This window comes from Symphalangus syndactylus, chromosome 22 (genome assembly GCF_028878055.3).
Source record: "Symphalangus syndactylus isolate Jambi chromosome 22, NHGRI_mSymSyn1-v2.1_pri, whole genome shotgun sequence".
NCBI lineage: Eukaryota > Metazoa > Chordata > Mammalia > Primates > Hylobatidae > Symphalangus > Symphalangus syndactylus.
In genome coordinates this window covers 60,543,117-60,561,273 of record NC_072444.2, presented here as the reverse complement: position 1 = coordinate 60,561,273, position 18,157 = coordinate 60,543,117, and the positions used below count along the sequence as shown (strand labels likewise).

Genomic DNA, 18,157 nt, shown 5'->3' with positions numbered 1-18,157 from the left:
CGTCCGGGAAGAAGTGAGGAGCGCCTCTGCCCGGCCGCCCCGTCTGGGAAGTGAGGAGCGCCTCTGCCCGGCCGCCCCATCCGGGAAGAAATGAGGAGCGCCTCTGCCCGGCCGCCCCGTCCGGGAAGAAGTGAGGAGCGCCTCTGCCCGGCCACCCCGTCCGGGAAGAAGTGAGGAGCGCCTCTGCCCGGCCGCCCCGTCTGGGAAGTGAGGAGCGCCTCTGCCCGGCCGCCCCATCCGGGAAGAAATGAGGAGCGCCTCTGCCCGGGCGCCCCGTCCGGGAAGAAGTGAGGAGCGCCTCTGCCCGGCCACCCACCGTCTGGGAAGTGAGGAGCGCCTCTGCCCGGCCACCCACCGTCTGGGAAGTGAGGAGCGCCTCTGCCCGGCCACCCACCGTCTGGGAAGTGAGGAGCGCCTCTGCCCGGCCACCCACCGGCTGGGAAGTGAGGAGCGCCTCTGCCCGGTCGCCCCGTCTGGGAAGTGAGGAGCGCCTCTGCCCGGCCACCCATCGTCTGGGAAGTGAGGAGCGCCTCTGCCCGGCCACCCATCGTCTGGGAAGTGAGGAGCGCCTCTGCCCGGCCTCCCATCGTCTGGGAGGTGAGGAGCGCCTCTGCCCGGCCGCCCCATCCAGGAAGAAGTGAGGAGCGCCTCTGCCCGGCCGCCCCGTCCGGGAAGAAGTGAGGAGCGCCTCTGCCCGGCCGCCCCGTCTGGGAAGTGAGGAGCGCCTCTGCCCGGCCGCCCCATCCGGGAAGAAATGAGGAGCGCCTCTGCCCGGCCGCCCCGTCCGGGAAGAAGTGAGGAGCGCCTCTGCCCGGCCACCCCGTCCGGGAAGAAGTGAGGAGCGCCTCTGCCCGGCCGCCCCGTCTGGGAAGTGAGGAGCGCCTCTGCCCGGCCGCCCCATCCGGGAAGAAATGAGGAGCGCCTCTGCCCGGGCGCCCCGTCCGGGAAGAAGTGAGGAGCGCCTCTGCCCGGCCACCCACCGTCTGGGAAGTGAGGAGCGCCTCTGCCCGGCCACCCACCGTCTGGGAAGTGAGGAGCGCCTCTGCCCGGCCACCCACCGTCTGGGAAGTGAGGAGCGCCTCTGCCCGGCCACCCACCGTCTGGGAAGTGAGGAGCGCCTCTGCCCGGCCACCCACCGGCTGGGAAGTGAGGAGCGCCTCTGCCCGGTCGCCCCGTCTGGGAAGTGAGGAGCGCCTCTGCCCGGCCACCCATCGTCTGGGAAGTGAGGAGCGCCTCTGCCCGGCCACCCATCGTCTGGGAAGTGAGGAGCGCCTCTGCCCGGCCACCCCGTCTGGGAAATGAGCGCCTCTGCCCGGCCGCCCTGTCTGGGAAGTGAGGAGCGCCTCTGCCCAGCCACCCATCGTCTGGGAGGTGAGGAGTGCCTCTGCCCGGCCGCCCCGTCCCGGAGGAAGTGAAGAGCGCCTCTGCCCGGCCGCCCCGTCCGGGAAGAAGTGAGGAGTGCCTCTGCCTGGCCACCCTGTCCGGGAAGAAGTGAGGAGCGCCTCTGCCCGGCCGCCCCGTCCGGGAAGAAGTGAGGAGCGCCTCTGCCTGGCTGCCCCGTCTGGGAAGTGAGGAGCGCCTCTGCCCGGCCGCCCCGTCCGGGAAGAAATGAGGAGCGCCTCTGCCCGGGCGCCCCGTCCGGGAAGAAGTGAGGAGCGCCTCTGCCCGGCCGCCCCGTCCGGGAAGAAGTGAGGAGCGCCTCTGCCTGGCTGCCCCGTCTGGGAAGTGAGGAGCGCCTCTGCCCGGCCGCCCCGTCCGGGAAGAAATGAGGAGCGCCTCTGCCCGGGCGCCCCGTCCGGGAAGAAGTGAGGAGCGCCTCTGCCCGGCCGCCCCGTCCGGGAAGAAGTGAGAAGCGCCTCTGCCCGGCTGCCCTGTCTGGGAAGTGAGGAGCGCCTCTGCCCGGCCGCCCTGTCCGGGAAGAAGTGAGGAGCGCCTCTGCCCGGCCGCCCCATCCGGGAAGAAGTGAGGAGCGCCTCTGCCCGGCCGCCCCATCTGGGAGGTGAGGAGCGCCTCTGCCCGGCCACCCACCGTCTGTGAAGTGAGGAGCGCCTCTGCCCGGCCACCCATCGTCTGGGAGGTGAGGAGCGCCTCTGCCCGGCCACCCATCGTCTGGGAAGTGAGGAGCGCCTCTGCCCGGCCGCCCCGTCCGGGAAGAAGTGAGGAGCGCCTCTGCCCGGCCGCCCCGTCCGGGAAGAAGTGAGGAGCGCCTCTGCCCGGCCGCCCCGTCCGGGAAGAAGTGAGGAGCGCCTCTGCCCGGCCGCCCCGTCCGGGAAGAAGTGAGGAGCGCCTCTGCCCGGCCGCCCCGTCCGGGAAGAAGTGAGGAGCGCCTCTGCCCGGCTGCCCCGTCTGGGAAGTGAGGAGCGCCTCTGCCCGGCCGCCCCATCCGGGAAGAAATGAGGAGCGCCTCTGCCCGGGCGCCCCATCCGGGAAGAAGTGAGGAGCGCCTCTGCCCGGCTGCCCCATCTGGGAAGTGAGGAGTGCCTCTGCCCGGCCACCCATCGTCTGGGAGGTGAGGAGCGCCTCTGCCCGGCCACCCATCGTCTGGGAAGTGAGGAGCGCCTCTGCCCGCCCACCCATCGTCTGGGAAGTGAGGAGCGCCTCTGCCCGGCCACCTATCGTCTGGGAAGAAGTGAGGAGCGTCTCTGCCTGGCCGCTCCGTCTGGGAAGTGAGGAGCTCCTCTGCCCAGCCGCCCTGTGTCTGGGTAGAAGTGAGGAGCTCCTCTGCCTGGCCGCTCCGTCTGGGAGGTCTACCACGGAGGCCAGAAGCAATGTGGGGGCTGGACGTGGTGTCTCACGCCTGTGGTCCCGGCACTCTGGGGGGCGAGGCGGGTTGATCACTTCGGGCTAGGAGTTCGAGACCAGTCTGGCCAACTTGGCGAAACATGAAGAATACAACAGACAAACCAACCAACCAACTCAGTGACAACAAAACAGGTCTACCCTGGAGTCATACTCTAATTTTTTCTATTTTCTTCCCTTTCTGATCCTTTATCCCACTTTCTGTTTCTTCCTCTTCCTTCTCCCTCTTCTTTGTCAAGTAGAGGATTGAGTTATTATCACTGATCCATATAAAGTCCCTCTCTCATTTATTTTAACTCCCACCCCCCATTTCTATTCCCCGACTTCCCATGTGCAACCTTCCTAATATGTTTGATACGCATCTTTTTGTTTGTATGTATTTTTAGAAAATGTTTATTGTTTTTGTATGCAAAAATTAATTAAAAAAAAAAAAAAAAGATATATATTCCATTCAGATTCTGAGTAAGGCCACCTTTTGGAAGTAAATTCCTGAAGCAGATACTATTGTCAAAGTTTACTGCCTCTTTTTCCTTAGCCAACAGGTAGATCGTAGGAAAATGACCAGCCCCTAAGCAATCTGTAGGAAATGGAGAGAGGACTGAGAAAAACTGCTTCCATTTCAGGAGAGTGGGACAATTCCCTCACATCAGACCTTCAGGAAATCACTTGCTTTTCACTCCTTCAATGAGTCTACTGATCAGTGAAGAAGTTCCCAGTGGCTGGGCTGGGCGGCTCACGCCTGTAATCCCAACACACTGTGAGTTTGAGGTGGGAGGAATGCTTGAGCCCAGGAGTTCAAGACCAGCCTGGCTACATGGTGAAACCCTATCTCTACAAAAAGTACAAAAATTAGCTGGGCATGGCAGTACATGCCTGTAAGTTCCAGCTACTTAGGAGGCCGAAGGGGGAGGGTCGCTTGAGCCCAGGAGGTCGAGGCTACAGGGAGCAGTGATCGCAGCACTGCACTCCAGCCTAGGCGACACAGTGAGATCCTGTCTCAAAAAATTTTAAAAAAGAAAAGTTCCCAGGACCTATTATACAATATCAGCAAATTCCTACTTCTGCACACAAAGCAGATATGTTACTCCCATATGCACTGACACCCGACAGAATTTCCACAATATCTCAGAGGTGTCTTGTGCCTCCCTCCTGGAGAGGTCACAATTCACTCACATTCAACTTCTGCTTTGAAATTTTCCCTTCCTATAATTTAGTAAGCTACACATCTATTTTTACTACAACTCAAGACATAAATTTACCTGTGCAGCAAACTGCCTTGCCTCTTCTAGAGGAGCATCAGAAGGGAACTGATTTGTAAAGGAAGAACCATCAGGAAGACGGAATTGAATTCTTGCAATAGTGCTATGAAAAAAGAAAACTAAAGTTACAATCTTCACTTCTATATATTCTCTAACAATATCATTAAGTTAGAGAAAATGGAAGTAGAAATGTGCAATGACAATAGTTTTTTCCACCATATCAGATCTTTTTGTTTGTTAATAACTGCTTTACTGAGATTCATATAAAAAAATTAACTCTTTTAGGCTGGGTGTGGTGGCTCATGCCTGTAATCCCAGCACTTTGGGAGGCCGAGGCGGGCGGATCACCTGAGGTCAGGAGTTCAAGACCAGCTGGGCCAACATAGCGAAACCCTGTCTCTACTAAAAAATACAAAAATTAGCTGGGCATGGTGGTGTATGCCTGTAATCCCAGCTACTCAGGAAGCTGAGGCAGGGAGAAATGCTTGAACCCGGGAGGTGTAGGTTGCAGTAAGCTGGGATCATGCCACTGCACTCCAGCCTGGGCAATAGAGCAAGACTCTCTCAAACAAACAAACAAAAATTAAGTCTTTTAAAGTGTACAACTCAGTGATTTTTAAATATATTCAGAATTGTGCAACTATCAACACTATCTAATTCCAGAACATTTTCATCATGCCAAAAAGGAACTCCAACCCCATCAGCAGTCACTCCCCATCCCTCCCTCCTCCAGACCCTGGCAACCACTAATCTACTATCTCTATGGATTGTCTATTTTGGGCATGTCATATAATAGAATCATACAGTATGTGACCTTTGTAACTTGCTTTTTTCATGGAAATTATATTTTCAAGGTTCACCCATGTTGTTGAAAGTATCAGTTCTTACTCCTATTGCTCAAAAACATTGTTGCATGAGATACAGTTTACACATTCTTCAGTTGCTGGACATTTGGGTTATTACATTTTAGCTATTTTGACTAATGCTGCTATGAATACTCATGTACAGGTTTTTGTGTGGATGTTTTCAATTCTCTTGGATATAAACTGCTGTATAAACTGCTGCTGTAGAACTGCTGGGTCTTATGATAACACTGTGTTTAACATTTTGCGTTACTGGCAAACTGTTTTCCAAGGTGGCTACATCATTTTACAATCCCACCAGTAACAAAGAAAGGTTCCAAATTCTCCACATCCCCACAAACACTTATTACCTTCTCTTTACATTTAGGCATATTTGGTGGGTGTGAAATAGTATCTCATTGTGGTTTTGACTTGATTTCCCTAATGACTAATGATGTTGAACATCTTTTCATGTGCTTACTGGCCATTTGTTTATCTTCTTTGGAGAAATGTCTATTCAAATCCTTTCCACATATTTGAACTGGGTGTCTTTATAATTGAGTCACAGGTTCTTTTTATATTCTAGACACAAGTCTCTCAACAAATATATGATTTGCAAATATTTTCTCCAATTCTATGGGTTGTTCTTTGCATTTTTTTTTTTTTTTTTGAGACAGAGTTCCACTCTGTTGCCCAGGCTGGGGTGCAGTGGCACAATCTCGGTTCACTACAACCTCCGCCTCCCTGGTTCAAGCGATTCTCATGCTTCAGCCTCCTGAGTAGCTGGGATTACAGGTGTGCACCACCATGCCTAGTTAATTTTTGTATTTTTAGTAGGGACGGTTTTTGCCATGTTGGCGAGGCTGGTTTTGAACTCCTGGCCATAAGTGATCTGCCTGCCTCAGTCTTCCAAAGTGCTGGGATTATAGGTGTGAGCTATCACGCCCAGCTTCTTTGCACTTTCTTGATGATATCCTTCAAAGCACAAAAGTTTTAAATTTTGGAAGTGTGATTTACCTATTTTTAAATTTTGTTCCTGTGCTTTTAGTGCCATGTCTAACAATCCATTGGCTACTCCTAGATCACAAAAATATATTCCTCTTTTTTCCTCTAAGAATATATATTTTATACAGTTTTACTTTTTGGTAGATGATCCATTAAGTTAATTTTGTACATGGTGTGAGGTAAAGGTCCAAATTCATTATTTTGCATGTAGATATTCAGTTGTCCAAGCACCTTTTGTTGAAAAGATTCTTCCTTCCCACTGAATAGTCTTGGTACCCTTTTCAAAAATAAACAGTTCATAAATGTAAGGGTTTATTTCTAGAGACTCCATTCTATTACACTGATCTGTATGTTCATCTTATACCATTACATCACTGTATAGCTTTGTAGTTAGTTTGAAAATCGGGAAGTATGAGTCATCCATCTTCATTTTCCAGATTGTTTTAACTATTGTGTTTCTTGCATTTCCATATGAATTTTAGGTTTATAATTTATGGAAAAAAGCCAGCTGGAATTTTGATAGGAATGTTGAATCTATAGATCAGTTTGGGGAGGATTATCATCTTAACAATATTGTTCTTATCCATGAACATAGGATACTTTCCATGTATCTAAATATTTAAATCTTTCAACAATGTTTTGTCATTTTTAGCACACAAATCTTACACTTTTGTTAAATTTATTACTTCATTATTTTTGGAAAATTATTTTTAAAAATTTTTCTGATTACAAAATACTACTTGTTAACTGTCCAATATGGAAATATGAAAAGGCACAGAGAAGACAATAAGTATTAACCATAATCCAACTAGCAAGGTGTACTAGAAATCTAAACTTTTTTTGTCTTTTCAACATATTCTTGTTTTGGGAACTGCCTTCTTACCCTGCTATGTGTCATTCATTCTGGTATAATTATCAATAACATTTCCCCCACCTCCTTCACCACAAGGTTGGGCATGTCACCTCCTCCAACCAGAGGGCCCACACATGTGGACACTGACTGGTCTGAAGGTGGCCACATGATCCAAACAGGGGCAGTCGGAATTCTCAGTGACTGATACAGGCATGAGAGAGAAAAGGTTAATCTCTTCTGTCTGGGATCGTGAATTCAAGGTCCTGAAAGTGCCAGGAGGTGATGGGCTCTCCTGACACCATTTGGAGAGTTTCTCTAAGAATGAAGCTAAAACAGAAGAAACCAAGAATTAAAAAGAGAGAGAAATTTTAATGGTATTCTTTAGATTGCTGGACACAGCTATGCCTAACCAAATTCACCCTTGGATTTCTGAACTGCAGAGCCAATGTATTTCTTTTGCTTAATCTTATCGGATAGGGGATTCTGACAACTAAAGAATCCTAATACGCATGAGATAAACATTATATTCATTTGGTTACAAATCATTTCTGTCTTTGGAAAATGAGGTATTTATTGGGCCCTCTTTTCAAGTTATTTATGTAGTACTTTTTTAGTGTACCCTCACACGAAATGAGAGATATTATTGGGAGCTGTCAATCAATATGTCCCTCTAGAATGGACTGCTTATAACCACAGTATACATCAGTGTTAAAAACCAGCCTATGATCATTCTCCTCAGCCCCTATGTGTACAGAGATGTTTCGGCATGAAATATAGTACCTTCTTTCTCTTGCATAAGATTCCCTCTTGACTTCCATTTCTGCCTGTTTGGCTAGCAAGGCAGCAGCTTTGGCAGCCTCTACTTCTTCCTTTGTCTTTGCAAAACGAGCAGCTCTCTCTGCACGGTCCTTTAAAACATCATTAAATACCAATTACCTTTACTGCCAGAATGGTCAATTCACACAATTCCAAACAAATATTCAGGGAATTTTTTTTTATTAAGAGACAGGGTCTTGCTGTCATCAAGGCTGGAGTGCAGTGGCACAATCATAGCTCACTGCAGCCTCTGAACACCTGGGCTCAAGCAATCCTCCCACCTCAGCTTCCAGAGTAGCTGGGACTACAGCTGCACGCCACCATGCCCAGCTAATTTTTTTTTCTTTTCTTGTAGAGGTGGGGTCTCACTTTGTTGCCCAGGCTGATCTTGTACTCCTGGCTTCAAGCAATCCTCCCACCTCAGCCTCCCAAAATTCTGGGATTACAGTTGTGAGCCACTGTGCCTTGCTGCCTGAAATTCTCTAACACCATATGTGAACTTTAACATTCTGGAACTGTTATTTTTTAGTTTTATCAACTGTCAGAGGCCAGAATTATTATTAAGGAAACAAGGAAATGAATTTGCTCACTATTTATCTCCAAAGCCTGGAACAAGGTATGGCGCATAATAAATGCTCAACAAGACTGGGCGTGGTGGCTCATGCCTGTAATCCCAGCACTTTGGGAGGCCGAGGTGGGTGGATCACCTGAGGTCAGGAGTTCAAGACCAGCCTGAACAATGTGATGAAACCCCGTCTCTACTAAAAATACAAAAATTAGCCAGGCATGTTGGCATGCACCTGTAACCTCAGCTACTTGGGAGCCTGAGACAGGAGAATTGCTTGAACTCGGGAGGCGGAAATTGCAGTGAGCTGAGACTGCACCATTGCACTCTAGCCTGAGCAACAAGACTAAAACTCCATCTCAAAAATAAATAAATAATAAATGCTAAACAAATACTTGTTAACTGACCAAATGAACAAAAAATATTAAGGTAGGGATGGTTTTTTTTCTTTCTTTCTTTCTTTTTGAGATGGAGTTTCGTTTTTTGTCGCCCAGGCTGGAGTGCAATGGCACGATGTCAACCTACTGCAACTTCCACCTCCTGGGTTCAATGGATTCTCCTGCCTCAGCCTCCCAAGTAGCAGAATTACAGGCCCCCACCACCACACCCAACTAATTTTTGTATTTTTAGTAGAGATGGGGTTTTACCATGTCGGCCAGGCAAGTCTTGAACTCCCGACCTGAGGTGATCCACCCTCCTCAGCCTCCCAAAGTGCTGGGATTACAGGCGTGAGCCATACCTGGTGGGATGGTTTTAACATGTATTGCAGCTGATGAATTCTAAAAGCAATTGTCACAAACTAAGCTTTATGATTTGTCTAAATCCTTTGAATGTTGCAAAAAAGTGTGCCTGTGACTAGAGAAGAACTACTAGGTACTTAGCTTATTTTCTAGGGAATCTTTAAAAGCTGCTTTTTGAATGCTGATAAAAGTCATAAATTAACAAAATATGAATAAAAATCATTTTGAAAAAATCAACTCAATTTTAATCTTAACTATTTTAATTCATTTACGATTTCTAATAAAAGGAAGCTCAGGATTCGTAGTCTATGAGTCACTAAAATCTACTATTTTTGTGTGCACAGTCTGGTAGTAATCTAAAGCTACTGTGCACAGAAAAACAATTTCACGAATGTCTGGAAACTTAAGACTTACCAACGCAATCTGCTGTTTTATACGTTCTCGAGCTGCCCTGTCTTCTGCCTTTTCTCTGTTTCTTTCCTCCAGCATTCTTTTTGTTAATTCTTCTTCTTGTTTTCTTTTATAATCCAACATTTCTTTTCCAGTTTTTCTCCTCTCAATTTCCTTCTTTATTTCTCTCTGAATTAAAGAAAAAGTTTTATGATCCAAAAACTTGATAATCTGCCCCAGATATTATTTTGAATGCAAGGAAAACTGCAGTTAAAAGAATAAAACTTCATAAAGTGTAAGTCTAGACGAGTTTATTAATGGCACAGTTAATGGTCAAATGTCTATCAATCTATAAATCATTGCCAGTGGTCTGTTAATAATGTAGTCAGTGTAATTTGAAGGCAAGCATAATTACAGGTCTTTAGTCATGAGGGTAAATATATTACCCTTCAGGGACAACATGGCAGTCATGTATTTGGCTTGAATGAAATGGTAACCTTCCTATATTAGAACTCCAAAGAAATGCTACACAGTTAGGTATACATGGTGAGAAAAACAAACCATATGCTAGAATGCTTAACAGGAGAGGAAAAATTCAGCAAAATGTCTACACATTTTTTCACAAAAATGAACTAAAACTCTGTTCTGCCTCAAGCCAAACAATTTTAGCTCAAGTCCCTTTATTCTTAGTGTAAAAAAAAATCATTGCAGAGGGAAAAAGCATGGTCTAATTTATTCATAGCAATTTACAAAAAGAACACAAAAAATGTATATACTATGACTCTACTAGAGAAAACAGGAATTATCTTCATAGTGCTGCAACACTGAACTAAAACTAGGAAGTCACCCTAGGCCTGCCACACAGAATACACTAATCAATCACAACCTCAGTTAATGAGAGGACAAAACAATGCTAACTGCATGAACTTTACCTGTTCTTCCTCTTTTCTTTTCTCTTCTCTCCTTTCTTCAAGTTTTTTTGTTAGTCTGTATTTAAAAAAAAAAAAAAAACACTAATTGAGACAAATCGTATTAATATAAAACACATTTAGGAGATGGATTTAGCTAAAACAATTTGAGAAATAAACAAACAAAAAGCAAGCAACTATTTATCTGCCTGGCTTCAGGCCCCTACAGAAACCCTGGAGTCAACGAGAGCCCATCGGAAGCCTAGCTTCACTCTAAATGCCTCACTTCCCACTTATGATTAGTTTCCCTTTTTTTCTGATTTACCTGATATTGACTTTAAAATCTACAAATACATTTTCAAACAAATACATAAATCAGTGACTTTTAAATGCTCTACTCCTTATATACAACTGAAGAGCACTATGGTAAAAAAAAACCTGTAAAAATAAAAATTTAAGGCCAGCAAATTATTAATACCAAATTACTAACACCAACTTGATTCTCAACTGTAAGAAGTTCATCAATTAAAAATGAATGGAAGCACAGTGGCTCATGCCTGTAATCCCAACACTTTGGGAGGGCTGAGGTCGGTGGATCTCTTGAGCTAAAGACCAGCCTGAGCAACATGGCAAAACTCTGTCTCTACAGAAAATACAAAAATTAGCCAGGCGTGGTGGCGTGTGCCTGTAGTTCCAGCTACTTTAGGGGCTGAGGTAACAGAATTGCGTGAGCCGGGAAGTCGAGGCTGCAGCAAGTCACGTTCACGCTACTGCATTCCAGCCTGGGTGACGAAGGGAGACCCTGTCTGAAATAAACAAACAAATGGAGGCTGGGTGTGGTGGCTCACATGTGTAATCTCAGCACTGCAGGAGGCTGAGGCAGGAGGATAGCCTAAGCCCTGGAGTTCGAAACCAGTCTGGGCAACAACTTGAGACCCCATCTTTACAAAAAATAAAAAATTAGGCTGGGCACAGTGGCTCAAACCTGTAATCCCAGCACTTTGGGAGGCCGAGGCAGGCGGATCAATTGAGGTGAGGAGTTGGAGACTAGCCTGGCCAACATGGCGAAACCCTGTCTCTACTAAAAATAGAAAAACAGCCGGGCGTGGTGGTGAGCGCCTGTAAACCCAGCTACTCGGGAGGCTGAGACAGGAGAATCACTTGAACCTCGGAGGCGGAGGTTACAGTGAGTCGAGATCATGTCACCGTACTCCAGCCTGGGCGAGAGAGTGAGACTCTGCCTCAGGAAAAAAAAAATAATAATAATATAAAATCAGCTGAGCATGGTAGTGTAATGAAACGTAATGAAACCCCATCTCAAAAACTAATAAAATAGGCCAGGCACAGTGGCTCATGCCTGTAATCCCAGCACTTTGGGAGGCCGAGGTGGGCAGATCATGAGGTCAGGAGTTTGAGACCAGCCTTGACCAACATGGTGAAACCCTGTCTCCACTAAAAATACAAAAATTAGACAGGAGTGGTGGCGTGCGCCTGTAATCTCAGCTACTCAGGAGGCTGTGCCAGGAGAATCGCTTGAACCTGGGGGGCGGAGGTTACAGTGAGCCGAGATGGTGCCACCGCACTCCAGCCTGGGAAAAAAAGCAAGTCTCCATCTCAAAAAAATAAAAAAATTTAAAAAATTAAATAATGATTCTGAAATTAGACAGTGGTAGTGGATGCACAACCTTGTGAATATACTAAAACTCACTGAATTGTACACTTTCAATTTCATGGTAGTGAATTATATTTCATTTTTTTAAATGGAAATGATATTTTCTCTAAAAGTGTTTGGTGTATACCAAACTGAATAACGTGTGCCAGCAATCAAGGGAGTGAGTACTGTCAAAAAGCCAGAAGACTCAATATGAAGGGGATTCCAACAAGTCAAATTTGGGGCAATTTGTGCACCAAAAAGAATAGAGAAATGGATAGTAACACATGAGAGAGAAAAAAGCATCTGTGACGTGTCTTAACTGCTAAGGGGAACTGTAAATTGGCCTAACCACTTTGGAAAGCTGTTTGATCAGTATGTATGACCCAGAAATTCCCGCTTCTTCATATATATGCCCAAAAGAAATGTGTACACATGTTCACCAAGATATATACAAGCATATTCCTCATAGCAGTTCTATTCAAATAGCCCCAAACTGAAAACAATCCTAATATCCACCAACAGTAGAATGGATTAATAAATCAAGGTAGAGTCAAATAGAATACTATACAGCAATGAGAGTGCACCAATTACTGCGACATGCAACATGGATAAGCCTCAAAATACAAAGCTGAACAAAGGAGATCAAACACAAAAATACATGTTGCATGATTCCATCACAAAGTTCACAAACAGACAACTAACCTACAGTGTTAGATTCAGGATAGTGGTCATCTTATGGAGGGAATCCATAATTGGGAAGGAGCATTAGGAAAGCTTCTTAGGCACTGTTAATTTTATTTCTTTCATTTTTTTTTGAGACAAGGTCTCACTTTGTCGCCCAGGCTGGAGTGCGGTGGCATGATCTCGGCTCACTGCAACCTCTGCCTCCCGGGTTCAAGTGATTCTTCTACCTCAGACTCCTCAGTGGCCTCCCGAGTAGATGAGATTACAGGTACCCACCACTATGTCCGGGTAATTTTCGTATTTTTAGTAGAGACAGGGTTTCACCATGTTGCTCAGGCTGGTCTCGAACTCCTGACCTCAGTTGATCCACCCGCCTCGGTCTCCCAAAGTGCTGAGATTACAGGCGTGAGCCACTGTGCCGGGCTGAAATCTACTTCTTAATGGTCACTATGCCTGCCTGGGTGCCAGAAGGGGGCAGGACATGGGTCTGTGGGCACAGATCCCCAGATCCTGGCCTAGGATGGAGTCCCTGCTCAAAGCCCACAGACCCTCAGCCAATGTCTTCCTAGGAGATGCATGCTGAAGTATCTAGGCATGAAGTGAAATTATGTCTGCAACTTTCAAATGAAGCAGAAGAAAAAATAAAGAAAAAAAATTAAAAGGTGGTCATTACACTATTTTTTCAACATTGAGGTTTGAAACTTACTCAAATAAAAAGACTGGAATTCACGGTACTATATATTATCTTTGCCAGATAATTCTGCCCATTTTAAACATAATGACATGGCTGGTGGCGGTGGCTCATGCCCATAATTCCAGCACTTTGGGAGGCCGAGGCGGACGGATCACCTGAGGTCAAGAGTTCAAGACCAGCTTGGCCAACATGGTGAAACCCCGCCTCTACTAAAAATATAAAAATTAGCCGGGCATGGTACTGGGCACCTGTAATCCCAGCTACTTGGGAGGCTGAGGCAGGAGAATCGCTTGAATCCGGGAGGTGGAGGTTGCAGTGAGCGAGATTGTGCCACTGCACTCCAGCTTGGGTGACAAGAGCAAAACTCCATCTCGGGGCAAAAAAAAAAACCATAATGAAATAAACAAAATAATGCATTTTAGCTAAAGATTCGCTAAAAGATTCCTATTTCATATCTGTTAGCTTTAATGAAACATTATATATCCTGGCCAGACGTGGTGGCTCAAGCCTGTAATCTCAGCACTTTAAGAAGCCAAGGTGGGTGAATTACTTGAGGCCAGGAGTTCGAGACCAGCCTGGCCAACATGGCAAAACCCTGTCTCTACTACAAATACAAAAATTAGCCAGTCATGGTGGCGCACACCTGTAATCCCAGATACTCAGGAAGCTGAGGTACGAGGACCACTTGAACTGGGAGGAGGAGGTTGCAGTGAGCCGAGATCACGCCACTGCACTCCAGCCTGGCAACAGAGTCAGACTTCACCTCAAAAACAAACAAACAAAACACCATCATAGGCCAGGTGCTGTGGCTCACACCTGTAATCCCAGCACTTTGGGAGGCCAAGGCGAGCAGACGACCTGAAGTCAGGAGTTCAAGACCAGCCCAGCCAACATGGCGAAACCCTGTCGCTACTAAAAATATTTAAAAAATTAGCCAGGTGTGGTGGTGCATGCCTGTAATCCCAGCTACTTGGGAGGCTAAGGCAGGAGAATTGCTGGAACCCGGGAGTCAGAGGCTGCAGTGAGCCAAGATCATGCCACTGCATTCCGGCCTGGGCAACAGAGCAAGACTCTGCCTCATAAATAAATAAATAAATAACCATTGTATATCCGTTAATATTAAAAAGAAAAACTTAGATCTCACAATTTCAAATCACCAATCCGTTTTTTTTTTTAATTATGTTTACTTGACAAAATGCAGCTCAAGATTGAAGGACTATGTTCTTATGTATAAGATAGGATGAATTTCTCACTAATGTCAACTTGATTTAGTCACCCTTTCCCTTAACAAAATTAGTTTTCTTTGAAGCTAGATGACAAAAAAGCCTAAGACTTAAAGTCAACTACAGTAATTAGTTTGTAGCCTGACAGGAAAGCAAGAATCTTACATTTGCTAATCCATCCTGCTTTTTTATTTTATTTTATTTATTTTGAGATGGAGTAGCACTCTGTTGCCCAGGCTGGAGTGTAGTGGCACGACCTTGGCTCACTGCAACCTCCGCATCCCGGGTTCAAGCAATTTTCCTGCCTCAACCTCCTGAGTAGCTGGGACTACAGATGCGTACCATGCCCAGCTAATTTTTTTATTTTTCTAGTAGAGACAGGGTTTCACCATGTTGGCCAGGCTGATCTCCAACTCCCAGCCTCAAATGATCCACCCACTTCAGCCTCTCAAAGTGCTGGGATTACAGGCGTGATCCACCATGCCTGGTCTTATTTATTTACTTTTTGAGACAGAGTCTTGCTCTGGCACTCAGGCTGGAGTACAGTGGTGTGATCATGGCTCACTGCAGCCTTGACCGCCTGGGCTCAGGTGATCCTCCCACCTCAGCCTCCTGAGTAGCTGGGACTACAGGTGTGCACCACCTCATCCAACTAATTTTTGTATTTTTTTTGTAGAGACAGGGTTTTGCCATGTTGTCCAGGCTGGTCTCTATTTCCTGGGCTCAAGCAAACCACCTGCCTCAGCCTCCCAAAGTGCTGGGATTACAGGCGTGAGCCACCATTCACAGCCCCTGCCAAATTTTAACTCTGAATTTTTAATTTGTATGAAATAGATTTTAAAATATCATCAAGGTCAGAAAAAAATACATGAATTTTGCTTTATAGAACTTCATATAATTCTAAAATATCAGATTACACCACAGGGACTGATGGGTCCAACTTAACCAGGCTGAGGAAAAGCACTTCAGTTAAGTGAGACAGGGAAACTAGTAGTTTCAGAGTTCAATATCCTGCAGAAGATGGCAGGGGATGAGTTAGTTGAGGGCACAAGAGCTTCACAGTCTATGGCAGGGGATGGTGAGAATGATGGCAACTCTTAGGGTATAAATAATGAGCTAAGTGGACATTTGGAATAGGAATATTACATACGCTGGTGTTATTAGCTATTGTCATTGTCAGTCAATCAGATTCCACAAAAGGAACAAGATTCCTAATTTGGCATGAACTCAGATGAATAAAATGCAGGATCTCAGCTTGTGAATTAATTAGTACTATGACACAGGCAGACACTAGCTGACATTCCCTTACATAAGAATGGAGGCTATTAAAAACTTTTTCCAGTGTAACTAAATAGCGCCTGATCCCACCTCAAAATAAAGAGCTACCTGATGCAATTGAGGTTTTCGCCCCAAGTCTCCAAACCCTTTTCCAGAATTTTTATTTTCACTTCAGCCCGGGGTGGTGCAAATAAAAGTACAGAGTAGTGGGCCTGGGGTTAGCAAATCAGAAAGAAGCAAAACAGGATGAACCCTTGGGAACTTAAGTTTTCTGCTGCTATTCTTCTAATCTCATACCACTTTCCTCACCACAGTGAGGTCCAGCCTGCTTTTCACCTCAAGGTCTGGGCACTGCCCCTACCTCTACAAAGAACAATCAGAATCTAGGTTTTGCTGAAAAGAAGCTGATCTTTACTGAGTCACAAGCAAACTCAAAGACAATATCAGCAATCACTTTGAACCCTGTTTCCCCAAACCATCTATATGAACAAGAAAATATCAAGTCTCTCTAAGGAAAGTTTTTTTAAAAAAATTTTTAAATGCTAAGGAATTTTTTTAAACTTCCATATAACTAACACTAAAGGGGTTTAAATCAGGGTTTAAAATATTCCTGCTTAACCACTATTAACTCATGTAGGAATCACAGCATAAAAGACTATGATTTGACAATTACTGTATCACCAAAAATACTAGAAACTACAAGAACCAGAAATTTGTATCTGATTATTAGACCAACTAATGAAAAATGCCACTTAGTAGACACCCACTTATGCAGAACTTAAGCTCAGTACATAGTCATGAAATAAGCTGAAGTTCTTGCCCATCTGGAGCTTATTATCCTTATGGCATAAAGAGATAAAAGCAGAAGTGACAGATGGAAACACCCATGTACCAAAATACCATTAAAAAGGGGATTCTTAGAATGATCAGACCAAAAGCTGACTGGTGACTTCAGACATACAGGTAAGCTTTACACTTAGAGTGTAATGTTTATGGATACAAATTACATGATCAAAAATTTCAACTCAGAATTCTAAAACTTCATTTGTATAACTTTAGCTTTAATTCAAATTAATGAAATAACTGAAAACGACTGTCTTTTTAAACAAAACGCTATTTGCAAAAAGAAGAGCAAACCTTTCCACTCGGATGTTGAGGTCCTCTGCAGGTCTCTGAACTGAGCATCCACTAGGCTCCCGAGAGGAAGTGGCATGGCCTGCACTTTCTCCTCCTTAATTATTAAATAAAAAGAAATAAGAATACTGCATTTAATGCAACTTTTTAAAGGAATAAATCTTTAGATTATAGCATCTGTTAATAATTTTATATCTCAAGCATTATATATTTTCCCTAAAAATGGAGAAGGAGCTAAATATGCTATTACTAATCCTAAAGTTTAGACATGGATAAAATTGTTCACAAATAGAAATAAAGCAGTTACTGAGTTAAAATCACCAAGGTAAAGGTCAGACGTAAAACATGAATACCAATCTGGCAGGAGGCATGCCTGGCTATGGGTAGGCTTCACTCTACAGCAGTGCCCTCCAATATCTATACTGTCTAATACAGCAGACACTAGACACGCAGCTGTTGAACATCTAAAATGAGGTTACTGCAAGTGAGGGACAAATTTTAATTGTAATTAATTTTAATTAAAATGTGGCTGTGGCTATTGAGCAGTGAGCAATACAGGCCAGGTTTGATCCTGGGTATGGCTCTGGACTTACACTGGTCCAAGGAATCTGCTTCTGCTGACCAGAGTGGTTCCTTAGACAGCCTCTTATGCTAGTTTTCTTTGAAGGATTTCCTGAAAGATAGACTTTTTCCTGGCCTGTTCTACAAGACCTCTGTCATTCCCTTCCTTTGCCACCAACCTGATTCTTCTTTACAGTCTTTGGCGAACAAGGACTCTGGAGCCACACAGTCATTTCAGTAAGTTTCTTAATCCCTCTGTATCTCATCAGTAAAATGGGGATAGTAACCTCACACGGTTGTTATAAGAAATACATGTTAATACAAGTAAAATGCTTAGAACTTAACTGAGACTGGCACATGGTAAGCATTTTCGTTACTACAGTAGTAGTAAAAATAATTAGTATGACTAAGTAGAGACGATGGTGCGTATCTCTTCCCCCTCCCCATTCAGGGGCACAACCTAGGTAGCTTGAAATCAACAAAGTGGGAGTATTTACACCTTGGAAATTAGCAAATACAACAAATATGGGCCTTTGCTTCCACAGACCCTTCTGATAAACGTTTACCAGTGTATCACTGAATGCAACTCTTGCATAAGAAGTGGTAACCACTAGCAGCCAGTAGAGGCTCAATAGGAAATTAACCACCTTTCTTTAGCAAATAGAATGAATGCTGAGGACATGTCTTATTATCAGCAAAAATTTAACATCTTATGAAGATAACTTGTGGACAAGCTGGGGGAAAAGTGTTGA

At 45.2% G+C, this 18,157-nt stretch overlaps 1 protein-coding gene across 1 annotated transcript in view; it reads right to left on the bottom strand.

Moving 5' to 3' along the window:
• The window catches only part of UBXN4 (UBX domain protein 4), a 47,502-nt gene that overhangs the window by 9,946 nt on the left and 19,399 nt on the right, over positions 1-18,157 (bottom strand). The window contains exons 6-10 of the mRNA XM_055262026.2: positions 16,848-16,941; positions 10,202-10,256; positions 9,294-9,458; positions 7,539-7,666; positions 4,059-4,161 (exon numbers count right to left, since the gene is read on the bottom strand). Coding sequence (XP_055118001.1) covers positions 4,059-4,161; positions 7,539-7,666; positions 9,294-9,458; positions 10,202-10,256; positions 16,848-16,941 — 545 coding nt within the window. The remainder of the gene's footprint in view (positions 1-4,058; positions 4,162-7,538; positions 7,667-9,293; positions 9,459-10,201; positions 10,257-16,847; positions 16,942-18,157) is intronic.